Below are 25,508 nucleotides of genomic sequence, written 5' to 3' on the forward strand. Positions count from 1 at the left end.
TTTTATAGTATGGTAACCAAAACTGGATACAGTTCTACTAGGCCTTTACAGAGTGGTATTAGTGGCAAATTCAATGCTTCACTCGGTATCCTCAGTCCACGAAACGTGGGACCTTGGCATATAGCATGCACCCATGCACACAAATAAAATCACCAAAGGGGGGAAGGAAGGAGGGAAGGAAGGAGAGAAGGAGAGGAGGGAAGGAAGGAGGGAAGGAAGGAGAGAAGGAGAGGAGGGAAGGAAGGAGGGAAGGAAGGAGAGAAGGAGAGGAGGGAAGGAAGGAGAGAAGAAAGGAGGGAAGGAAGGAGGGAATGTAGGAGAGAAGGAAGGGGGGAAAGTAGGAGGAAAGGAAGGGGGAAAGGAAGGAGAGAAGGAGAAAAGAAAGGAGGGAAGGAAAGAGGGAAAGGAAGCAGGGAAGGAGGAGGGAAGGAGAGAAGGAGAGAAGAAAGGGGGAGGGAAGGAGGGAAGGGAGAAGGGAAGGAAGGAGGGAAGGAAGGAGAGTAGGAGAGAAGAAAGGAGGAAAGGAAGGAGGGAAGGAAGGAAGAAGAAGTAGGAATGTTGTAAGATAAGATGGAGTTATGGGACAGTAAGAAAGCAATTTCAAGTATATTGTCAACTGTAGGGGAAAAATTGTTATAAATACATATTATTAATTGTAGTTATGAGATCACATAATTGTGAATGTATATATGAAATTAATAAAATTTTCAAAAAAAAATCACCAAAAACTTCACACCAAGATTATTAGGTGCAAATAGGGCTCAAACCGTTGGAAGATAGAATAGAATGAGCTGGGAGGGACCTTGGAGGTCTTCTAGTCCAGCCCCCTGCTCCAGCAGGGGAACCTATACCATGCTAAGAAGGACCATGTCGGGGAGCGAGCATCGTGGAGAATGTTATTTAGGTGGTCATGAAGAATCAATGACAACATGATGGCTTGCAATCATGATAATCACTTTATAAATTCAAAGCTCTTTATATCTTTTCTCCCATAAAGCAGGGATACTGAACAGATAATACAGTGAAACTAATTAGGAAAAAAGGAGATATTTTTAGAAGGCTGTCTCTGAAGCATTTCCAACCCTTTTGCAACCATAAAATGGGGCTCTATTCTGATTTATGATGGGTGAAGGGTGAAATGGAGATGCCTCGTAAGCATCACTTTTGCGGTTCGTTCGTTTTCTCCCAAGGGTTTGATTTCCTCTGCTTCCCTCTCTCTCTCTCTCTCTCTCTCTCTCTGTAAATTGCTTTTCTGCTCTTTTTCTCTTCCTGGATGGCTTTTAGGCCCCTCTCGCAGACAATGAGATTTTAATGTGCTTTTTGCAATTGGTGTAATTTGCCTGTAAAAGGTAAGGTAACGTTTCCCCTCGCACATATGTGCTAGTCGTTCCCGACTCTAGGGGGCGGTGCTCATCTCCGTTTCAAAGCCGAAGAGCCAGCGCTGTCCGAAGACGTCTCCGTGGTCATGTGGCCGGCATGACTCAACGCCGAAGGCGCACGGAACGCTGTTCCCTTCCCACCAAAAGTGGTACCTATTTTTCTACTTGCATTTTTTACCTGCTTTCGAACTGCTAAGTTGGCAGAAGCTGGGACAAGTCACGGGAGCTCCCTCCGTTATGCAGCGCTAGGGATTCGAACCGCTGAACTGCCGACTTCTCTGATCCACAAGCTCAGCGTCTTAGCCCCTGAGCCACCGCTCAGTGGCTCAATTTTATAAATTTATAAATAAATTTGCCTTTATAAACCTTTTCACTTCATTTTTTTGACTGCTATCTGGGCGCATGTGAAGGGGTGGAGATCAGAGTCGGGATGAACAAGATCCGATGCAATCTAGGGAGAAAATAAGATTATAAAAGCACAATCTAACATTATAAACAGTATAAAAATGGGGATAGGGGCATGTACCAAGGAGAACATCAACACATAGTCCAGATATGCATGGACAAATCAGGAAAACTAAGGCTTAGAATGAGCTCAGACTTGAAATGCCATAAATAATTTGAAAAAAGTGCAATATTGGGAGAAAAAAATAGGGAAGTTGAAAACTTATGCCACTTATATTTGCATAAAATATCCGTGGCTTTATTTTAAGCCTTGCAACACCGCAGCTCCAGGAAGTATACGGTATGTCTCATTCTTCTGTTCTTTATTTTATTTCATTTTTTCCTTGGGAGCAGGTGCACAAACCCGGGATTCTGGATAAAATCCAAGTTTCCGCAGCACTTTGCAAAAGAAACACCAAAACACAGAACTCTTCAAAGCGATGATAAATCTGACATCCATTTGGAAGGTGTGCCCCCTTGTGGTTTATGTCCAAACTACATCCCGATGCCACGAAAAAATGGTGCTTAACATTTAGGAGAATGGATTTTAAAAGTTAAGAATTGTTGCATGAACAACAGCCAGAGAATAATTCTTGCCAGAATAATCCTCTGCAGGTTAAAGCAAACATTTGGCACCAGCAAGCAAGGAAAATGCAGCTCTGTATGTGTGTGTGAAGTTGTTTTTTTTTTTTATTTATATCAAAGAGAGATTTTCCAAAATGTGGCATAGTCTCTTTCTATTGCCTTGGTCGACTCAGCCTTCCATCCTTCCAAGGTGGGTGAAATGAGGACCCAGACTGTGGGGGCAAGTTGCTGACTCAATTTGCTAAAAAAATCTGTAAACCGCTTAGAGAGGGCTGAAAGCGCTATGAAGTGGTATATAAGTCTAATTAATAAATAAATAAAATAAATAAATAAATGCAAAACATTAAAGAAAATCAGACTTAAGAGGAAATGAATTTCCAACAGTCCATTGTTCCGGGCTGCCAAATTTCAAGAGGAAACATAGACACTATACTGAATCTTTTTTAAAAAAAAGAAATTGAATGTTAATATGCACAAGGGACGCAGTGGCTCAGGGGCTAAGACTCTGAGCTGGTTGATCAGAAAGGTCAGCAGTTCAGCGGTTCGAATCCCTAGCGCTGCGTAACGGAGTGAGCTCCTGTGACTTGTCCCAGCTTCTGCCAAACTAGCAGTTTGAAAGCACGTTAAAAAAAAATGCAAGGAGAAAAATAGGAACCACCTATTGGTGGGAAGGGAACAGCGTTCCGTGCGCCTTTGGCATTGAGTCATGCCGGCCACATGACCACGGAGACGTCTTGGGACAGCGCTGGCTCTTCGGCTTTGAAACGAAGATGAGCACCGCCCCCTAGAGCCGGGAACGGCTAGCACACATGTGCAAAGGGAACCTTTATCTTTATGGCCACGGATAATTTATCTGATTGGAAATCTTAACAGGGTAGAGATTATGCAACCGAATCAAGAGATTGTTTGTCCATGCAGAGTGGAGAAAACGTCTAAATCTGGATTTACAGGTTTGGCATACGATTGGGCCAAAAAGGAAGTTTGGAAGCAGAGGCATAACAAGTGAAGCCCTCAATTAAGCAGAACCAGCCCTGGTTAGTATTTGGATGGGAGGCCAGTAGGAAATCCCAGAGTTTGACTGCGTTGAAAAGCCACCCCCAAATCCCAGGAGCCGACAGAGAGACAAACCACTTCTGTGCAGTGGCCCCCCAAAAATCAGCTGAAGAATTCCGGAAGCCTTTGGGAATCTAGCTTGATTCAACAGAAATAACAGAGTTGGAAGGGACCTGGGAGGTCCTGTAGCCTGACCCCCTGCTCAAGCAGCCTACACCATGTAGAAAAAGTAGTTGTCCAATCTCTTCTTGAAAGTGATTGATGGAGCACCCATAACATCTGGTGGCAAACTGTTCCACTGATTAATTGTTCTCACTGTCGGGAAATTTCTCTTTAGTTCTAGGTTGCTTCTCCCCTTGATTAGTTTCCACCCATTGCTTCTTGTCCTGCCTTCGGGGGCTTTGGAGAATAGCTTGACTCCCTCTTCTCTGGGGCATCCCCTGAGAGATTGGGAAATTGCATCAACCTTTAAGGAGTTTTGCTTTTTGGCGCAAGGCTTGCCACGGGGGAAGCAGCTGCCATAGTATTTTCCTTTTATTCTTGGCTCAGGTGCCCCTTTGCCCCTCACAGGAGTGAATCACGGCTCAGAAGGCGGGAAATGACCCGGAGATGCTCCTCCCAGCCCACGGCTGTCTTTTCCCCCCATCTGATTCACAACTGCCCACCTGCTTTCCGATTTCCCACACTCACCATGACTCACGGAGCCTTGCTGCCGAGGCAGGAGTCCTGACGTGGCTATTATGAACGGCGATATTCTTAGAAGTTTTACATGAGACATGAGGGAGAATGGGGACGGAGGAAGGGGAGGCCTCTTCCCCTTTGGGCAACCTGGCCATGGGGAGTTTCTAGGCAGGATGCCTTGGCAAAGCCTGGGAGTTTGACATGGCCAACTCATTGCAGAACAACTCACCATGGTCAACTCATCATGGTCAAATCATCATGGGCAACTCACAATGGGCAACTCATCATGGCCAACTCATCATGGTCAACTCATCATGGTCAACTCATCATGGCTAACTTGCCATGGTCAACTCATCATGGCCAACACATCATAGCCAACTCATCATGACCAACTCATCACAGGGAACTCACCATGGGCAACTTGCCATGCCAATTAACCATGGTCAACTCATCATGGTCAACTCACCATGGGCAACTCATCATGGTCAACTCACCATGGGCAACTCACCATGGGCAACTCACCATGGGCAACTCACCATGGCCAACTCATCATGGCTAACTCGCCATGGCCAACTCATCATTGCCAACTCATCATGACCAATGTATCACAGGGAACTCACCATGGGCAACTTGCCATGCCAATTAATAATGGTCAACTCATCATGGGCAACTCACCATGGGCAACTCACCATGGGCAACTCATCATGGGCAACTCACCATGGGCAACTCATCATGGCTAACTCGCCATGGGCAACCCATCATTGCCAACTCATCATGACCAACTTATCACAGGGAACTCACCATGGGCAACTTGCCATGCCAATTAATAATGGTCAACTCACCATGGTCAACTCATCATGGCCAACTCATCGTAACCAATTCATCCTGGGCAACTTGCCATGGTCAACTTGCCAAGGCCAATTAATCATAGTCAACTCGCCATAGTCAACTCGCCATGGCCAATTAATCATGGGCAACTCATCATGGCTAACAGCCAAAGGAGGGACAGAATTACATGTGAATGACAAGGGTTAAAAAATGTTAAGGAGAAATTTCCTGGCAGGGACGTGAGATTTCCTGAAGAACCGTCGGTGGAATGGCCTTGCCCTCCAACATTGTGGGTGCTCCATGACCAGAGGTTCACAAGATGAGGTTGGGGATCCATTTGTAGATCTCTTGTTTGAGCAGGGCATTGGACTAGAACAGGGGTCTCCAACCTTGGCAACTTTAAGCCTTGCAGATGAGGAACTCTGGGAGTTGAAGTCCACAAGTCTTAAAAGTTGCCAAGGTTGGAGAACCCTGGACTAGAAGACCTCCAAGGTCCCTTCCTCTCACTTAACAACAGCCCTGATTCTCTTCCCAACCGTGCGCAGGGAAGTCCTAAAACGGGACAAAACTCAATTTCACCAATGTCTTACTCAGCGACATAACTTCGGGGCTCCATTGTGATCATAACTGGAGAGGTTTGGGTGGGAGGGGGGGGGGCTTCAAAGGGGCGCACTGCCCCTGGGGGGGGAGGGGACTCATGCCCCCCCACCTCCTCATGATAGCTGCCAGCTTCGTGGGAGCCCAGCGCTGAGCTCCTACCCGCCTGGGAGCGATGGGGGTTGTAGTCCCAAGACTACAAGACCCCGGGGAAGGCGGGGAGGAGGCGCGGCAGGGGCGCAGCGGGACCCGCCTGGGACCCACCCTGGGCGGGGAAATCCTCCTCGGGCCCGCCCCGCCTGGCTTGACGTGGCAACAGCTGCAGCGGCGAAGGAAGCTCCGTGTCAAAGCGAAGCGCGCCCGGCTCGGCTCCAGCTCCAGCTCCGCTCAGCATCTGGATGGGGACGCCGCTGCTTCTGCTGCTGGGGCTGCTCTCGGCCGTGGTGCCGCTGCGCGCCGTGCAAATCGACCGGAGCCGCCTACAGTGGTTGGCCCGCGGGAAGGTGGAGGTGAGCGGGCAGGGGTGGGGGTCCCCGATGCGGGCAGGGGGTCCGCCGCCGGGCCGGGGATGCACGTCTCCCCCCGCGGGGATCTGGCGAGGTGGCTGCGCCTCGGGACTGGCCAGGCCCCCTTCCCCTCCGAGTGTGTGTGTGTGTGTGTGTGTGTGTCTGGAGTCCTCGACCTATGGACACAATGGAGCCCGTCCCCATTTATCTTGCTAAAGGGGACAGGGGAAAGCGAGTTTTGCCCCCTTTTCTTGCCAGCGAATGGGCGCAGTCGTTAAATGAGCGCAAGAGAGCTTTTTCCTCGTTGCTTTTGTTGGTCGGAAAGTTAACAGATGAAGTCCAGCCCCCCCTGCCCCCCCCCCCCGCTCAGACAGGAGATCCTATAACATTTTAGAATAACAACAGTGTGGGAAGGCACCTTGGAGGTCATCTAGTCCAGCCCCCTTGCTCGGGCAGGAGACCCTGTAACATTTTAGAATAACAACAGTGTGGGAAGGCATCTTGGAGGTCATTTAGTCCAGCCCCCTTGCTCGGGCAGGAGACCCTGTCACATTTTAGAATAACAACAGTGTGGGAAGGCACCTTGGAGGTCATCTAGTCCAGCCCCCTTGCTTGGGCAGGAGACCCTATCACATTTTAGAATAACAACAGTGTGGGAAGGCACCTTGGAGGTCATCTAGTCCAGCCCCCTTGCTTGGGCAGGAGACCCTATCACATTTTAGAATAATAACAGTGTGGGAAGGCACCTTGGAGGTCATCTAGTCCAGCCCCTTTGATCGGGCAGGAGACCCTGTAACATTTTAGAATAACAACAGTGTGGGAAGGCATCTTGGAGGTCATCTAGTCCAGCCCCCCTTGCTCGGGCAGGAGACCCTGTCACATTTTAGAATAACAACAGTGTGGGAAGGCACCTTGGAGGTCATCTAGTCCAGCCCCCCTGCCCAAGCAGGAGGAGACCCTAAATCTGCCTCTACCTAGGATTGAACTCACGATCTCCAGATTGCGAAGCGAGGGTTCCACCTTTAGGCCAAGCAGTAGGGGTTGTGTGTCTCGCTTGAATGGCAGAAATTTAGAAAATTAGAAACTCTTAGGCTGACGTGGCCCATTTACACACATACACGCCCCCCCCCCCGCCCCCAACACACACCAGTCAGATTTGGCAAAGTGGAGCCTCTGTGTTTAGAGGCAGGCTATCTCTTGAGTCACCCCGGGCTGACTTTTGGGAGCCAAGCAACTTTCCCTCCTGGCCTGAGCCTCGGGACAAAAAACACAATAAATCAATTAAGTGCAAATTGCATAATTTCCTCCCGGGAATTTCTGGAAATTGCAGCAATTATATTGCTGTTGTTATTGAAGTGTTGTTGATTTCCTTGCTGGATTGTTTTGAGACCAGGGTGTGTGTGTGTGTGTGTGTGTGTGTGTGTGTGTGTGTGTGTGTGTGTGAAAAGTTGCAAAGTTTGCTGCGGATTAAGGCAAGCCCCCCCCCCCCCCCAATCTTTGAGGCACCAGTTGGTGAGAGTTTTTCTGCAAACTGAAGGGGCCGCCTTCAATTTCGCCGATGGTGCTTCGCTCGTTTGCGTGGCCCACTCCATAGATAGGGCATTGGGGAAGCCTTGGGTTAAGCCAATGGTGGGATTCAGCCAGTTCGCCCCGCTTCGTGAGAACCGGTAACTTTCTGCGCAGCTTGGTGAACTGGTTTTTGAAAGAAATCATTACGGCGGAGAACCAGTTGTTAAAATTGTTTGAATCCCACCACTGGGTTAAAGTTTTCCCTTGCAATCTGCCTCCTATGAAAGTTGGCTTCTTGCAACCATGTTACGCTGTGGTTGGCCAGGCAGGATGGACTACAAAGCCCAGCTGCCTTGGTTTAGGTGCCGAGGTGGCGCAGTGGTTAGAGTGCAGTACTGCAGGCCTCTTCAGCTGACTGTTATCTGCAGTTCGGCGGTTCAAATCTCACCGGCTCAGGGTTGGCTCAGCCTTCCATCCTTCCGAGGTGGGTGAAATGAGGACCCGGATTGTTGGGGGCGATATGCTGACTCTGTAAACCGCTTAGAGAGGGCTGAAAGCCCTATGAAGCGGTATAGAAGTCTAACTGCTATTGCTATTCATTCCAGCTGTAAAAGAACAAATCCCATTTTAGCTTCGCGTATCATCCCAACCTCTGCAGGTGGTTTCCCACCATGAAATGGGGAAGATGGTGGGGAAACCCACAAGGGAAGACACCCGATGGAGAGATCATCTCATTTCCCCCATCAGACATTTGTAGATTTTTAAATGTACATGTTAAAGACAAGTCTAGGTACCCTAAATTGGGAAATTGAAAAGGAAACGTATTTTCTTCTTCTTCTCCTCCTCTCTTCTGGTTGTGTCTTCGCACTAATAGCACCTGCTATTAGTATTAGTCACGATGGAAAATGAAACTATTAGAGGGAAAGAATTGGAGGCTGAAAAACGGTATCATTAGGTATATTTAAATAATACGATGATTGGCACTAGAATGGCGTACAGAAATATTGAATAACCAAATAATGAAGGACTATGTCTTAACATAACCATGTGCATTAACTCTAGGATAAGTAACGGTGACCTGATTAGAAGCTAGAATAGGGATAGGAATAAGGAGGAATATTAGCATATATAAATGTTGTATAACAGAATATAAGCAATAATTAGATGGAAACTTTAGCAGTTAAAAGATGGCTTTGCCATGTATATTTAAATAATATTACCGTTGGCATTAACTATTTTAAAACAAACAAGTATATTAATATTATTAAAGGTAAAGGTTACCCTTGCACATAGGTGCTAGTCGTTCCTGACTCTAGGGGGTGCTGCTCATCTCCGTTTCAAAGCCGAAGAAGAGCCAGCGCTGTCCGAAGACGTCTCCGTGGTCATGTGCCCGGCATGACTCAATGCCGAAGGGGCACTGAACGCTGTTCCCTTCCCACCAAAAGTGGTCCCTATTTTTCTATTTGCATTTTTTACGTGCTTTTGAACTGCTAGGTTGGCAGAAGCTGGGACAAGTAACGGGAGCTCACTCCGTTACGCGGCGCTAAGGATTCGAACCGCCGAACCGCTGATCTTTCCGATCGACAAGCTCAGCTGTCTTAGCCACTGAGCCACCACGCCCCTTACCATTGGCATTCACTACTTTAAAGCAAACAAGTCTATTAACACTGGGATGATATCAGTTTGATTAACGTGGGAAATATTATTAATACTATTATTGAGGCTTGTATCAAAATGAATTACACCCAGAGGCCACACTGTTCGTGCATTGATACTGATGTACATTTAAAAGTAAAAATCCAATGAAACTTATAAAAGATAGGAAGGAAAGGAAAGGAAACTCGCAGTGCAGAGAACAGATTCTTTCAAGAGATGAAAAGCAGGCCTTGGCAACAGCGATTTACAAGAGCGTGTAAAGACTGAGGATGCAAAAGACACCGGAACGTGTTGGTCATGGGAACTGGGAATGAATTAGACAGGAGGCGTGTGGGTGTGTGTTGCTGGCGAGTGTTGTTATTCAAAAAGCAACACGCTGTGCTCTTTGAAAAGTGCCCTAAAACGGTCTAGGAAACGTAATTATTGTGGCCTGCCAGCGGCCAGCACAGGTGGCAGCCGATTCAGACAGTGAGGAGGGTTGGGGAGGAACCTGGGCCAGTCTGGGGAAGGCTCTGAGGAGGGCTCTGCGTCGGAGGCAGAGAGGGGGCCAGGGCCGTATGCCAGTTATCAGCTGCCTTCAGAGTCAGACATCAGTGAGGCAGAAGAACAGCTGGAGCCTGTTCCCAGTGTGCCCATGCGCAGGGTTGCCAGGCCAAAGGAACAGCTAAAGAACAGGGGTCGACTCTGTTTTTTATTCTCTCTATTTTAATTTGTTAATTTTGAAATGTATTTCTGTAAGCCGCCCGGAGTCCTTCGGGATTGGGCGGCCTATAAATTTATTAAACAGTTAAACAGACTTGGGAGTAAGGCCACAGGTGGTCAGTGAATGGCCCCTCCCAGAGGGAATAAAAGAGGAACGACAGGGGAGTGGAGTTTGCAGGAGACAATCAGTTCGCTTCATTGGTTCGTGACTCTCTGAGGCTCCTAGCAAAGTTCTGCAGATCTCTGCCTGTCAGCTCTCCAAGCCAGATGAGGTCTGTGACCGTAAATCCTCCCTCAAAAGACTTTGCTGGATGTGAATCTGAAGAATTCACAGGAAATTAATACAAGGAATTTTTGTCGGGACCAGGAGTTGGCTTCTTGCTCTCGGGAAGCCGAGACTCCTTGCTATGTATTTCCTTGTGTTTGGATAATATCAGCCTGGCAGCTCTCCAAGCCTGATAAGGTCGGTGGTTGTAAATTCACCCTTGAAAGGCTGTTGACTTGAAGACTTGGCTGGATGTGAACGAGAGGAAGTCACACTAGTTTCATTTAAAAAAAAGGTGGGGGGCTGTCACACTAGTTTCATTTAAAAAAAAGGCTGTTGACTTGAAGACTTGGCTGGATGTGAACGAGAGGAAGTCACACTAGTTTCATTTAAAAAAAAGGTGGGGGGGGTTTCGGGACACAAAGTCTGCTTCGTGATTTGATGAAGCTTGTCGCACAAAAAGTAAACCAACCAGTTGAATGGAATTACGTAGCCTTAGAAACACGCTTTTGATAGTACTTTCCTCTCTCTCTCTCTCTCTCCCCCCTCCTCTAGAGCTGTGGTGGATGACAATTGAACCGCCTTCCAGAGGTAAGCAATGCTTCGGATTCGCTCCCCTTTTCCCCTGGAACATCTGCTTCCCTGCTGGAAAACCCCTGGGGGGGTGGGGAAGGAGAAAACACGCCCCTCTGTATTCAGATTTGCTGAATACAGAATAACAGAGTTTGTAAGGGACCTTGGAGGTCTTCTAGTTCAACCCCCTTCTTGTGCAGGAGACCCTAGAGCAATGCTTCTCAACCTTGGCAACTTGAAGATGTCCGGACTTCAACTCCCAGAATTCCCCAGCCAGTTGGCTGGGGAATTCTGGGAGTTGAAATCCGGACATCTTCAAGTTGCCAAGGTTGAGAAACGTTCCCCTTGAGCATTTCAAACAGGGTACTGTCCAATCTCTTCTTTAAAAATCTCCAGTGATGGAATCCCTACAGCCTCTGAAGGCAGCTTCTGTTCCACGGATTAATTAACAGAATAACAAGAGTTGGAAGGGACCTTGGAGGTCTTCTAGTCCAACCCCCTGCTCAAGCAGGAGAACCTATACTATTTTCAGATATGTGACTATCTAGTTTCTTATATGTTAAAAGTTTGTCTCCCCCCCCCTTTTTAAGTTGTAAGCCGCCCTGAGTCCCCCCAGGGAAAAGGGCGGCATATAAATAAACTTTAAATCTAAAAATCTAAATCTAAATCTTCCTCACTCCTTAATTCCAGGTCGCTTCTCTCCTTGATTAGTTTCCACCCATTGCTTCTTGTCCTGCCTTCAGGTGCTTTGGAGAACAGCTTGACTCCCTCTTCTTTGGGGCAGCCCCCGAGATATCGGAAGACTGCTATCATGTCTCCCCTAGCCCTTCTTTTCATTAAACTAGATATATCTGCCATCGTTCATCATACGTTTTAGCCTCCGGTCCCCTAATCCTCTTTGTTGCTCTTCTCTGCACTCTTTCCAGAGTCTCCGCATCCTTTTTACATCGTGGCGACCAAAACTGGATGCAAATATTCCAAGCGTGGCCTTACCAAGGCCTTATAAAGTGGTATTTAACCCTTAATGTGATCTTGAGTCTATCCCTTTATTGATGCAGTCTAGGGTTGCATTGGCCTTTTTTGGCAGCTGCTGCACACAGCTGGCTCCTATTTAAAATGGTGGCCCAGTAACCACCCAGTCCATGGGATTTCCAGAGCGTCAGTTGCCAGAAAAGCTCCTGGGTTTCCTTCCTTGGGCGCTGGGAGCTGATGCCAAGTCTTTCTCCCTCTCGTTTCTCCATCCACACCCGGAGCAGAATCTCCAGCAACCAGCCTATCTCCTCTAATGGCAGATTTTTCCTTTTTTCTAGGTGAAGGCCTTCATCAATGAAGACCTGCCTTTGTAGTATCCTTTGCTGAGGTTTCAACTTCTGTTGGGTTCATCAGCTACCTGGGCTCTGGCGTCCTTCCGGAGTGAGGGTCGCCGAGTCTCGAGCCAGAGTCCCTCCTTGAACGGAATGGGACAGGTGGCCATGTTCAATTCGCTGTGGCCAACTTTGTATGTTACAAAAACTCCATCCAAATTATTCCAACGCATTTCAAAACGCCCCACCTCGGGCTGGGATCCGGGAGCTTGCAATGCGCTCTACATGGGGCAGCCCTTGAAGAGTATTTGGAGACTTCAACTCGTCCAGAACGCAGCCGCGCGAGCGATTGTGGGTGCACCTCGGTACACCCACGTTACACCTATCCTCCGCGAGCTGCACTGGTTACCGATCGGTCTCCGGATACGCTTCAAGGTGCTAGTCGTAACTTATAAAGCCCTTCATGGTATTGGATCTGGGTACTTGAGAGACTGCCTGCTGCCAATTACCTCCCACAGACCCATTAGATCTCACAGGGTTGGCCTCCTCCGGGTGCCATCTGCAAGCCAATGCCACCTGGCTACTACCCGGGGGAGGGCCTTCTCTGTGGCAGCTCCGGCCCTCTGGAATGAGCTCCCCGCAGGGATTCGGACCCTCACCTCTCTCCAGGCCTTCCGAAAAGCCATCAAAACCTGGCTTTGCCGGCAGGCCTGGGGGTGATGAGTTCCCTCCCCTCTCGACATGTATGGTTGTGCGACTGTTGTTTACTTTTATTATTTGTATTTTGTTTTTTATGTTCCCCTTTTTCCCCCTTGAATTGTTCGCCGCCCTGAGTCCTCCCGGAGAAGGGCGGCATACAAATAATAAAATTCTATTCTATTCTATTCTTGTAGTCGGAGCCCGTTTCAGGGGGGAAGGGGGGAGGTTCAGGGAAGACTATGCATGTGGGGCCAGTTTGTGAAAAAATAGAAGCCGCTGAGGCCCCGAATTCCAGGCGTATGCGGGGAACTGAATCGCCACACGGACATTGGCGGGGTTCACCGACAAATGCGCGCCCGACAAATGTGCGCCGACAAAACTTCCACGACAAAATGGTGACGTCGAAAGCGCACCCACTAAAGCGCGTTGACAAAGGCGCACCGACAAAAGCGCGCCATCAAAAACAACGCAAAAACAGCGGTAACAACGTTAACAACCCTAACCCTTACCCTAACCTTAAACCTAACCCTAACCCTAATCCTAACCTAAAAACCCTAATCGAGCTTTTGTGGGCGAGGTTTTGTGGGCGTGCTTTAGTGGGCGCGCTTTCAACGTCGGCGTTTTGTCGTCACGCATTTGTCGGGCGCGCATTTGTCGGGTCACGCATTGGCGGTGTCCCTTTCCAGCAGCTGAGATGGCTCCTTAACGCTCCCCCTTAGCCACAACATGGACCTGAAATATTTGGCGGGGGCGGATCCCGAACTCATCCTGCTCAACATTAAGTTTGAAGAGCTCCAGGTGAGAGAGAATTAAGTATTTTCGCCATCTTTTGCCTTTCTTCTATTATTCAGGCACGTTCGTCACGAGCCAGGGTGAAATCCAAATTTTCTTACTCCCAGTTCTGTGGGCGTGGCTTGGTGGGCGTGGCTTGGTTTGGTGGGCATGACTTGGTGGGCCTGCCAGAGGAAGGGTACTGCAAAAATCTCCATTCCCACCCCATTCTAGGGTCAGGCAGAGGTGGCATTTGCCGGTTCTCTGAACTACTCAAAATTTCCGCTACTGGTTCTCCAGAACCTGTCACAACCTGCTGAGTTTCACCCCTGGTCATGAGGCTTTGAACAGTTCAAGTGTTCAGCTCAGCAAGGCTGGCGCCCTGCGGCCACCAGCTCTTCATGTAGCTTCTACATTGCAGCGGTTGTTTGAAACAGATACAATAGTCTCGGCAAAATATTCATTTTTATAGTAGCTGTTTATCCCGTCAATGGCAGTTGCAGGTTTTTCCACTTCTCCAAATCTATTTTAATTTGTTAAGTCAATTTATACCATGTTTCCCCGAAAATAAGACAGGGTCTTATTTTCTTTTGGCCCCTAAAATATACACTTGACTTTATTTTCGAGGTCTTATTTTTGGGGTGCAGGAGGTGGAGAGAGTGGTCACCTTATGGCTGCTGCTGTGTTGCATGTTGCCTGCTGCTCTTTTTACGGCGGCCATTAGCATCAGAAGAACTGGTTAGGGTTGCGGGAGCAGCCATTAGGGAAGGGCGTGCGGGGTGCTTGAGGTATGTTTCCCCCTCCCTTACCTCCCCCCGCTGTGTTGTTTGTGTGGCAAGCAACCAAAGGAAATAGCGGGGACCAGCTGCACATGATTTAAATATTTTCAGGGAGGGCTTATTTTCGGGGTAGGGCTTATTTTAGCGCGTGTGCTCAAAAGCCTGATTGGGCTTATTATCCAGGGAGGTCTCATTTCCGGGGAAACAGAGTAGATTAACTGCAAGGTTAACATCCAGCTTTCTTTCTGTGGTTGCGGCCAGAGGACGCTTGATTTTCTTCCCCCTACGATTCCCTTGATTTCTTTCTCTACGGTTTCCTTTCATTTACAGAGAATCCCCTTGAGCAACATGTCCCGGGACGAGATAAACCAACTGATGCAACAATTGGGGTTCTACCGCAAAGAAACACCGGATTCCCCCGTTCCCGATGCCTTCCAGATGGCGCCCGCCAATTCGCTGCCCCCGGATGTGGAAGCAATGAAGGGCAAACCCGGGAAGCAGAAAAAGGGGGCGGGGGGCTCAGACCTATAGAATTCGGGGTGCTCTGTTGGTGTTTGTGAGGGGTGCCATCTTGGAACGAAGGGGAGGTCTCGGGGCATTCAAGATATCTAGGTATAAGATTTCTTTTCTGGTTCACACACAATTGTGCTGTCGGAGAGATTAATATTCACAGATGCATAGCCAGTGGTGAGATTCAACCGATTTGCACTACTTTGAGAGAACCGGTTGTAAGTGAGTAATTTGGTGAACTGGTTGTTGGAAGAAATCATGAGGGCAGAGAACCGATTGTTAAAATTATTTGAATCCCACTGCTTTGCAAAGGCTGCACATTTTGCTCAAGGGGAAGAACGTGTTGCCACCCGCAAGAGAAACGTGGAAAATAAAGACAGCCACACATACGCAATCCTGGGCCTGCTACAGACGGTCCTCGACTTATGACCGCAGCGGAGACTGGGAAAAAACCGTGGGCGGAGCAGCGTGATTGTTAAGCAAGACGCCGCATGCACGCCCCCCTGACTTGTGAATTTCCCTGCCAGTTTCCCCATTTGCCGGTTGGAAGCCAGCTGGGAAGGTTGCGAATGGGGGATTGTGCGGGACACCAACCCTTGTTAAGGGCAAGCCAGTCGCCGCAAGCACAATCACAATTGCGGCACTGGGGATGGTTACGCAAGTCGGGGGGTGTGTGCGTTTCAGCGCCGTTCTTAACACTCGTGAAGCGAATGGTTGTAAGTCAAGGACAGCCTGTAACAGAGTGAGTGAGTGAGTGAGTGAGTGAGAGAGAGAGAGAGAGAGAGAGAGAGAGAGAGAACACAGTTCTCTTTAACAGGATTTATTGGAAGATGCCTTGAGCAATTCTGCCCTTCATTCCAAGACTGGCATTCTGGCACCACCCGAGGCGCCACTCGCGTGCCCAGCACTTCCCTTCCAGCTGTGCCTCACCTGTGTAGGACCGGATGAAGCCTTCCGCAGAAAGCTCTTGCTGCCGGAGGTGGATAGACACGTCCTATCAGGCTGGGGGAGCGCAGTCCGTTGGGGGGAGCAGGCCGGCGATCCCGAACTGGTTTAGGATAGTAACAATAAACTTACATCTCCCACCAGAGATCCACCTCTTGTTTGTTTTTTTTGCAGACTTTCCACGGGTAAAATTCCCTGCCGAACTTTACTGCTCAAGTCACGAGAACTAACGGCGAGGGTCTCCTAAAGGTGCGCTCCCCCCCGGAGGCCGCTGGACTTTCTGCTTTTTCTTTGGAAGACGTTTTGCTTCTCATCCAAGAAGCTTCTTCAGCTTCTGACCGGATGGTGGGGAAGGAAAGGATCGATACTCCTTGCAGACGGCTGGCTGTTTGCATCCTTTTAGAGAGCCGTTGAGGCCACTTGGAGGTTTTTATCCGTGTCCTTGGGGTGGTCTGTGTCCACCATCCGGGCAGAATTGAAGCAGCTTCTTAGAGGAGAAGTGAAACGCCTTCAAAAAAAAAAGCAGGAAGTCCAGCAGCCTCTTGGGGAAAATAAACCACTTTTGGGACAACCACGATCTGGATGCCTGGGAATCTCCATAGATATTTAGCTGTGAGGAGGATGATTGTGGGGTCCTTGGTGCTCTCTCTTAGCTTGCTTGTTTTCTGGCAGAGGTTTCGTTAGCCAAACTAGGCAACGTCATCAGAACTAGAAGGGAGAGGAGGAAGTGGAGGGAGAGGAGCAGGAGGAGGAGGAAGAGGACGACTGTGGGGTCCTAGTTGCTCTCTGAGCTTGCTTGTTTTCTTGCAGATGTTTTATTACCCAACTAGGTAACATCATCAGTACTAGAAGGGAGTTGGGGGAAGAGGAGGGAGAAGAAGAAGAGGAGGGGGACTGTGGGGTCCTTGGTGCTCTCTGAGCTGGGTGGTTTTCTTGCAGGCGTTTCAAGACCCAACTAAGTAACATCATCAGTACTAGAAGGGAGTGGGGTGTGCAGGGAGGAGGAGGAAAAGGAGGAGGAGGAGGTGAGGGGAAAGGGGGAGGACTGTAGGGTCCTCCATGCTCTCTCCACTTGCTTGTTTTCTTGCAAACGTTTCATTACCCAGCTAGGGAACATCATCATCAGTAGAGGGGAGAGGGGTTTGGAGAGGGAGGAAAACGGTGGGGTCCTCGGTGCTCTTCTGAGCTGGCTTGCTTCCTTGCAGACGTCTCATGACCCAACTAGATAACATCATCAGTGCTAGAAAGGAGTGGGGTTTGCAGGGGGGGAGGAGGAGGAGGAGGTGGAGGAGGAAGAGGATGAGGAGGAAGAGGAGGAAGAGTGTGGGGTCCTTGGTGCTCTCTGAGCTGGCTTGCTTCCTTGCAGACGTCTCATGACCCAACTAGATAACATCATCAGTGCTAGAAAGGAGTGGGGTTTGCAGGGGGGGAGGAGGAGGTGGAGGAGGAAGAGGATGAGGAGGAAGAGGAGGAAGAGTGTGGGGTCCTTGGTGCTCTCTGAGCTGGCTTGCTTCCTTGCAGACATCTCATGACCCAACTAGGTAACATCATCATTGCCAGGGAGGGAGGGAGGTGTGCGGGAGAGGCGAAGGCAGGAATGAGGCAGGGACGACAATCCAAACGCTTTTATTGTCTTGGTGGTGCTGATACACTCTTGTGCTGGTGCGAGAAGGGTTAACAATCCCAGAAGGAGGCGCTGAGGAGCACAAGTCCACTGTCCCGTTGGCACCCCGCGCAGGAATGGCCTGCCCCACTTCGGAGTCACTCGAGGAAGCGGGCAAGGCAGCTTGGTGTGTGTGTGTGTGTGTGCGTGCGGGCGTGTTTACCCAAGGAATAGATCCGTGGCGGGAACCCACGGGAAATAAAACTCCCCATTTGGGTCCTCCTTGATGATGAAGTTGAGATACACACATACACACCCCTCAGAAGGAACATCTCGGCAACATCTGTTGTTGGTCACCGCCAATGGAAAGAGCTGGCACAGCCCCCTCCCGCATCCCACGGCGGACCTCAGCTTTTTAAAAAGCGCCCCTCCTCTTCATATTTTCTTGCGAACCAAAGAAAGGACACGATTTCACGATCGCGCCCCCCACCCCCAGCGCCAGAGGCTGCCTCCCCAAAGACCGAGGCGAGCTAATTTTGGGATGGGTGGGGTCAGAAGCACAACTTCCCCCTCTTTCCCTTCCCACGCCCTCTCCCCCCCTCCTTCGCGGCTCTCTCGGTGACAAAAAAGCGTGGCAAAAAACAGTGAAAACACACACACGGCTCTCCGTGATCCGAGCTGGGCTTTGCTGGTGGGTAACCCCCGAGGCGGCCACGGAAGACTGGCGTCCAAGCAGGAGGGGTTCTACGTGTGGGCCCCTGGTTCGGCTTGCCTTGAGAAGGGTGGGGGAGTGGTCCCTAAGAACGAGGGGTGGGTGGGAGGGGAAAAAGCTGCTGCAATCAAATGAACTAGCCTGCGTTTGCAGAGAAAGCAGAAGGGAGCTTTCCCCCAAACCGCCGGACACAGCGTGGGGCTCACACAACGGACAGACCCTACGCTGATATCCAGTAGATTTCTTGCAAGCCGCCTCCAAACAGATCCCCTTTTGTTGGGTTTGGGGCTTCAGGGAAAGAAAGCTCTGGTACCGTCAGGACTGGGGAGGGGGCGTTTTTTTTTTAAAAAAACAGAATAACTTATCACAATCAAAGCAACCTTAGTATAAAAAGCAAGTGTGGTGCAGAGTCGGCAGTCAAACCTTACGGTGTTCCCTTTTTCTGTGCCGGGCGGCCTCACCCGGCACTCGGTGTGGTCCAAATTTGCCAAACGGTTGGCCTGCGGTGGGGGAAACGGGTGCTGCTGCAGCCCCCAGAAGAACAGGAGGTGGGGAAGAGTGGGGAAAGCTTTCCCCCACCCCCCTGCTCCTCGACTGCCCGCCCAGCCTTTGGCGGGGGGGAGAGGGGGTCCCTCGGAAGAGGAGAAGGCTACAGGTGCGCCTGCCGCCGCTGAAGCTCGTAACGCCGCAGGTGGTTGTAGAGGGACTGGACGTAGGTGAAGACGCACTTCGCATCCGGGCGTTTGCCCATGATCATCATGTCTTCCACGTCGACCAGCGGGACGCAATCCACCAGCATCCTGCAAAAGCCAAGGGACACGGAGTTTGATTCGCGGGGGTGGGGTGGGGCGGGAGGAAGAGCCCACCGTACCCTCGGACTAAGCTGCGATTGGGGCCAGGAGCCAGGTGTGTCTAGGACAGGGGTGTCAAACTTGATTTCATCGAGGGCCGCATCAGGATTGTGTTTGACCTCAGGGCGATGGGGTGGGCGTAGTCAGATCGACGTCACTCATGTCGGGGGCACCTGTGGTGGGCCGAGCGCCCTGCCAGCCAAAATGGGCTCCCCAGCTCCTTTTTCGGCTGCGGCGGCCTCCTGCAACCCTCTGCCAGCGGAAGCGGAGCTCCGGAGGGCAGGATGCGGCCCTTCCCAAGCTCTGTTTTTGCTGGCAGAGGACTGCAGGGGGCTGTTGCAGCCGAAAACGGAGCTGGGGAGCAGAGGCACTGCGGGCCAGTCCTTCGCAGTTTCCAAGGTGGCCCCGCGGGTCAGATCGAAGTACTCCGCGAGCCAGATCTGGCCCGCGGGCCTTGAGTTTGACACCCCTAGTCTAGGACAACTCGCCGTGGGATGGAAGTGACATTAATATCAACAAAACCGGAGCCGAGGTGGCGCAGTGGTTAGGGTGCAGTACTGCAGGCCACTTCAGCTGACTGTTATCTGCAGTTCAGTGGTTCTAATCTCACCGGCTCAAGGTTGACTCAGCCTTCCATCCTTCCGAGGTGGGTGAAATCAGGACCCAGATTGTTGGGGGCGATATGCTGACTCTGTAAACCGCTTAGAGAGGGCTGAAAGCCCTATGAAGCGGTATATAAGTCTAACTGCTATTGCTAAAACAGTGGAATAGAACGGTGAAAGAAAGGATGCCAAAGGAGGGACAGGATTGAAATGGGCGTGGCGAGAATTACAATCACGTTTAAAAATATTTGTCTCACTTAGTGACATCCACGTTGGGCTGTGGTCATAAGTTTAAGAGCACCTGCATACAAATTCAGCAAAGTTTTAATACGGATATCAACTTCTCACCCGCGGAGTAGGGCCCAGGGATTCTGATCGATACAGCTGATCGTCCCTCCTTCCCTGGAGCAAAACGCCACTTACAAAATGGTCAGGCTTCTAGTCCTCAGTGAGGCTGACTGGTGAACTAACATCATAGTTTTGAGGCCATCAAATTTCTTAAGATTTAGCCTTTGGAAGAAGCCGGGTGTAAATTCCGAGATCTACATTTCTGCTGCTCAGAGAATGCCACGTTGGCACAGAGACGCCTCAGGGGGTTCTCACTTACCAACGGCTTTGCTTAGTGACCGTTTAACGTTACAGTGGTGTCACCACCACCCCACCCGCAGTCTCTGCAACCCGTCCTCACAGTTATGACGATAGCAGCCTCTCGTGGCCCTCCCCCCATGAAATGGAGAAGCCGCTCCAGGAATCTCACCTCGGGGTCCACTGGGACCTCGTTTTAACAACCTGCAGTGACTCACTTAGCAACCGAGGAGGAGGGAGGCCGTGAACCCATCGTGGTCATGTGATTTTCCGCAGGCTTACTGACCACGGTTCTTCTCTGTCCCAAGAGGGGACGCTAAGCGAGGACTACCCGTACTTCTGAAGGTGGTTTGAACACCGCAGTTTTTTATTTTCAAAGCGTAACCAATGATACTGTACGGACAGTATTTCTTTGGGGGGGGGGGAGAAACTCCAGTGAAATTTGTAACCTGTGGTTCAAATCAGCAGGGCTGGGACCAAGGGGTGGGTTTCAATTTTTTTTACTACCGGTTCAGTGGCCATGGCTAGATGGGGGGGGGGGTTATGACTGAGTGGGCGTGGCTAACTTGATGTCACTCACATGACCCCCTCACCAAGCCATGCCCACCGAAACGGTGGCAAAAAGTTTTGATGGGTTGGGGGGGCTTCAGCCTCGCCGGAACTAAGGGAGCGCCGGCAAACTTACCCAGTATGAAAAACAAGTTTTGTCCCGTCCCCCCCGTCCCCCAGGAACACTCTACAGGCTTCAACAGGGCTGGGGGAAGGGAAAAATGCCCCCCCCCCCGTTTTTGCAAAAAACGGGCAGAAAATGGCCATTTTTAATTCCTTTCCCCAGCCCTGCTGAAGCCTGCAGACTGATTCTGGAGGCTGGGGAAAGGCAAAAACGCCTCCGTTTTTGTGAAAAACGGTCCATTTCTGAGATTGGCATTAAAAAAAGGGGGAAAAAATTATATTTTTTTCAATGAAGATTGTTCTGTGCATATGCAGAACAGAAAATAAAGATGGCGGCGTCCGGGATAGAACTGGTATGGTCACGTGTCTGGCCGAGTTGCTACCTATTCGGCCAAACCGTACCGTACCGGTAGAAACCCACCTGTGGCTGGGAAGGTGGAAATCAAAATTTCCCACCATAAAAGAGAAAGCCTGAGAGATCAGTGGTGTGGTTTTCCCACAGCTACACAAGAAGGGAAACTCCACTGTCTTCTTCCAACGGGGCCTTTTTCTACATCACACTCTAGCTGTCAGCCCGTGCCTCTCCTGGTGGTCTCCCATCCCAGGGCTTTCTCAGCCTGAATGCCCCCCAAACCCCAACAGGGACGAGGGCCGCAGGGCCAATTGAGGCAGCAACTCAGTTACGCACAGGGTAGCTGAGTGGGGCGGGCAAGAGAGGAATTGATGGATGCCACCACTGTGCCCCTCCCCCCCGCCGGAGGCAGAGGAGGAGGAGGCCTGGGCGAGCTCTAAGTGAGCCAGGCTGTCCTTATAAAGCCACTGTGTAGCTCGCTCGGTGTGAGGCTTCCCGGCCCCCAAGGAGAGGGGAGGAGATGCTGTTAAGAAAGCCGGAGTGACTCACTTTTTCCAGCTTCTCTCCAAGAACTTACAAGATCTGGCTGAAGCATGTGTAGAGGAGGGACCCTCCATCACCTGTCCGTCTCCTGCTTGTCCCAGTCCTGGGAAGGGACCCTCCACCACCTGTCCGCTTCTGCCTTTCTCAAAGTCTTAGGAAGGGACCTTCTATCACCTGTCCGTCTCCTGCCTTTTCCAAGGAGCTGGGAAGGGACCCTTCACCACCTGTCCACTCCTGCTTGTCCCAGTCCTGAGAAGGGATGTTCTATCACCTGTCCGTCTCCTGCCTTTTCCAAGGAGCTGGGAAGGGACCCTCAACCACCTGTCTGCTCCTGCCTTTCCCAAAGTCCTAGGACCCTCCACCACCTGTCCACTCCTGCTTGTCCCAGTCCTGGGAAGGGACCTTCTGTCCTGTCCGTCTCCTGCCTTTTCCAAGGAGCTGGGAAGGGACCCTTCACCACCTGTCCGCTCCTGCTTGTCCCAGTCCTGAGAAGGGATGTTCTATCACCTGTCCGTCTCCTGCCTTTTCCAAGGAGCTGGGAAGGGACCCTCAACCACCTGTCTGCTCCTGCCTTTCCCAAAGTCCTAGGACCCTCCACCACCTGTCCGCTCCTGCTTGTCCCAGTCCTGGGAAGGGACCTTCTATCACCTGTCCGTCTCCTGCCTTTTCCAAGGAGCTGGGAAGGGACCCTTCACCACCTGTCCGCTCCTGCTTGTCCCAGTCCTGAGAAGGGATGTTCTATCACCTGTCCGTCTCCTGCCTTTTCCAAGGAGCTGGGAAGGGACCCTCAACCACCTGTCTGCTCCTGCCTTTCCCAAAGTCCTAGGACCCTCCACCACCTGTCCGCTCCTGCTTGTCCCAGTCCTGGGAAGGGACCTTCTATCACCTGTCCGTCTCCTGCCTTTTCCAAGGAGCTGGGAAGGGACCCTTCACCACCTGTCCGCTCCTGCTTGTCCCAGTCCTGAGAAGGGATGTTCTATCACCTGTCCGTCTCCTGCCTTTTCCAAGGAGCTGGGAAGGGACCCTCAACCACCTGTCTGCTCCTGCCTTTCCCAAAGTCCTAGGACCCTCCACCACCTGTCCACTCCTGCTTGTCCCAGTCCTGGGAAGGGACCTTCTGTCCTGTCCGTCTCCTGCCTTTTCCAAGGAGCTGGGAAGGGGCCCTCAACCACCTGTCTGCTCCTGCCTTTCCCAAAGTCCTAGGACCCTCCACCACCTGTCCACTCCTGCTTGTCCCAGTCCTGGGAAGGGACCTTCTGTCCTGTCCGTCTCCTGCCTTTTCCAAGGAGCTGGGAAGGGACCCTTAACCACCTGTCTGCTCCTGCCTTTCCCAAAGTCCTAGGACCCTCCACCACCTGTCCGCTCCTGCTTGTCCCAGTCCTGGGAAGGGACCTTCTATCACCTGTCCGTCTCCTGCCTTTTCCAAGGAGCTGGGAAGGGACCCTTCACCACCTGTCCGCTCCTGCTTGTCCCAGTCCTGAGAAGGGATGTTCTATCACCTGTCCGTCTCCTGCCTTTTCCAAGGAGCTGGGAAGGGACCCTCAACCACCTGTCTGCTCCTGCCTTTCCCAAAGTCCTAGGACCCTCCACCACCTGTCCACTCCTGCTTGTCCCAGTCCTGGGAAGGGACCTTCTGTCCTGTCCGTCTCCTGCCTTTTCCAAGGAGCTGGGAAGGGGCCCTCAACCACCTGTCTGCTCCTGCCTTTCCCAAAGTCCTAGGACCCTCCACCACCTGTCCACTCCTGCTTGTCCCAGTCCTGGGAAGGGACCTTCTGTCCTGTCCGTCTCCTGCCTTTTCCAAGGAGCTGGGAAGGGACCCTTAACCACCTGTCTGCTCCTGCCTTTCCCAAAGTCCTAGGACCCTCCACCACCTGTCCGCTCCTGCTTGTCCCAGTCCTGGGAAGGGACCTTCTATCACCTGTCCGTCTCCTGCCTTTTCCAAGGAGCTGGGAAGGGACCCTCCACCACCTGTCCGATCCTGCCTTTCCCAAAGTCCTAGGACCCTCCACCACCTGTCCACTCCTGCTTGTCCCAGTCCTGGGAAGGGACCTTCTATAACCTGTCCATCTACTGCCTTTTCCAAGGAGCTGGGAAGGGACCCTCCACCACCTGTCTGCTCCTGCCTTTCCCAAAGTCCTAGGACCCTCCACCACCTGTCTGCTCCTGCTTGTCCCAGTCCTGGGAAGGGACCTTCTATCCTGTCTGTCTCCTGCCTTTTCCAAGGAGCTGGGAAGGGACCTTCCACCACCTATCTGCTTCTGCCTTTCCCAAAGTCCTAGGAAGGGACCTTCTATCACCTGTCCGTCTCCTGCCTTTTCCAAGGAGCTGGGAAGGGACCCTCCACCACCTGTCCGCTCCTACTTGTCCCAAAGTCCTAGGAAGGGACCCTCTGTCTCTGAGGAAGCACCCCTCTTTCCAGGCTAAAACCCCCTAAATCTGGGAATCCCTGCATTTCTCACAAATGCACGCAACCTACCAACTGAGGACACCCGAGGGTTAGGGGTCTGCACCTCTTGCCTTGCATCCACGGGGGAGCCCCGCGGCCCCAGTCCCTAAACACAATCCCCCCCACCTACCACCCCCCGAAAGGAACAACCCCGGGGAAGAAGGAGAGGAAAGCTTCTCACCGTGGCGCCGTAGCGAAGGGGAGCTTAAGACTTTTTGGTTTTGACCAGCCCTTTCTGGACCAGACAGCGATAGAATTCCTGGATGTACGTGTAAACGCACTTCCAATCCGGTTCCCTCATCCGGACCATGTCTTCCACATCCAGCAACTGCGGGCATTCTGCCTGTGTCCTGGGGGAGGAGGGGAGGAGGAAGGGAGAGGTCGTGGTGGAGGGAGGGGAGGGGGAGAGGAAGCCAGTGATCACAGCCCGGACAAATTTGGGGGCGGGGGAAAGAGAAGATAGAGAGAAATCGGACAAAGAGAGAGAGAGAAAAAACAACAAGGTACATAAATCCAGTTCACATTCTCGGTGACGAGACCCACATTTTCATGCAACGGGGGTGAGCAGGCATGGACTCTCTCCACCATGCAATGCAAACAGAGGAAGGGGGACGTTGGGGTTCCAATGGACTGGGGAGTGGGCTCATTCCTGAGCGAGATGCAAAAGAGCAGGGAGCAGAGGAGGATGCGACGGAAATCCAGACGGGATGGCCAGAAGAGACAGACAAAAAGACAGAGAGGTGGACAGGACAGGAAAGCGAGTGGGGTGCTCTTTGCGCCCTCTGTTATCAGGGGTCCCCAACCTGTGGGCCACAGCCCACGACACGGTCCATGGCCTATTCAGAACCACATACGTTGCGGGTGGTTGAGGCCTCACTCGCGCGGGCCTCGTGGGTGCTCTGGGTCCCACTTGTGCGAGCTACGATGCTCGTGAACGCCCCTGCTCCTCCCATCCCTACTATCCCTGCTACCAACTCAGAACGGTTGGGGACCCCTGCTCTATATGGCCACATATAGAGAAGGGATGAACGCCTTGCTCTGCGCGTCCCATCCTTGGAAATGGGCCTCGGCACGGCGGGAGTGCACCAAGCCAAGAAACATGAGAAATAATCAAGGGATGGAGGGGGGAGGAGGGCAAGGCAGAAGCTGCACAGGAGACCCCTGAGTTTGGGCCGTGGGAAAAGGTCTCGCTCGGTCTCGCGGTCCATGCCTCGGACCCTCGGCGGAAAAAGAGTAGGGCGGACAACACTGCAGTCTGGATCCCCCGGGCTGATTTTTCCCAAACACGAATGGTTCAGAAGCCGCAGGCAGCGGGGGGCGGGGGAGGTGCAGAGAGGCGAGTCGGGGCTCCCACAC

General features: G+C 51.4%; 2 protein-coding genes across 4 annotated transcripts in view; one reads left to right on the top strand and one right to left on the bottom strand.

Moving 5' to 3' along the window:
• Positions 1-5,861: 5,861 nt before the first annotated feature.
• SELENOM (selenoprotein M) lies at positions 5,862-15,199 on the top strand. The gene is made up of 5 exons (XM_032228799.1): positions 5,862-6,076; positions 10,761-10,796; positions 12,089-12,123; positions 13,501-13,579; positions 14,662-15,199. Exons 1-5 carry the CDS (start codon positions 5,966-5,968, stop codon positions 14,860-14,862), a joined length of 462 nt encoding a protein of 153 aa, XP_032084690.1. The 5' UTR covers positions 5,862-5,965; the 3' UTR covers positions 14,863-15,199.
• A 2,197-nt stretch (positions 15,200-17,396) lies between these two features.
• Positions 17,397-25,508, bottom strand: part of SMTN (smoothelin) — a 64,440-nt gene continuing 56,328 nt past the window's right edge. For 2 of the 3 annotated variants that reach the window (XM_032229490.1, XM_032229489.1), the window contains exon 21: positions 17,397-18,901. In XM_032229490.1, the coding sequence (XP_032085381.1) occupies positions 18,751-18,901 (151 nt within the window). In that variant the 3' untranslated portion in view covers positions 17,397-18,750. Of the gene's footprint in view, positions 18,902-24,333; positions 24,503-25,508 lie in introns of all 3 variants that reach the window. The other variant, XM_032229491.1, reaches the window with a different exon arrangement.

The sequence above is a fragment of the Thamnophis elegans genome, chromosome 13 (assembly GCF_009769535.1).
Source record: "Thamnophis elegans isolate rThaEle1 chromosome 13, rThaEle1.pri, whole genome shotgun sequence".
NCBI classification, from domain to species: Eukaryota; Metazoa; Chordata; class Lepidosauria; order Squamata; family Colubridae; genus Thamnophis; species Thamnophis elegans.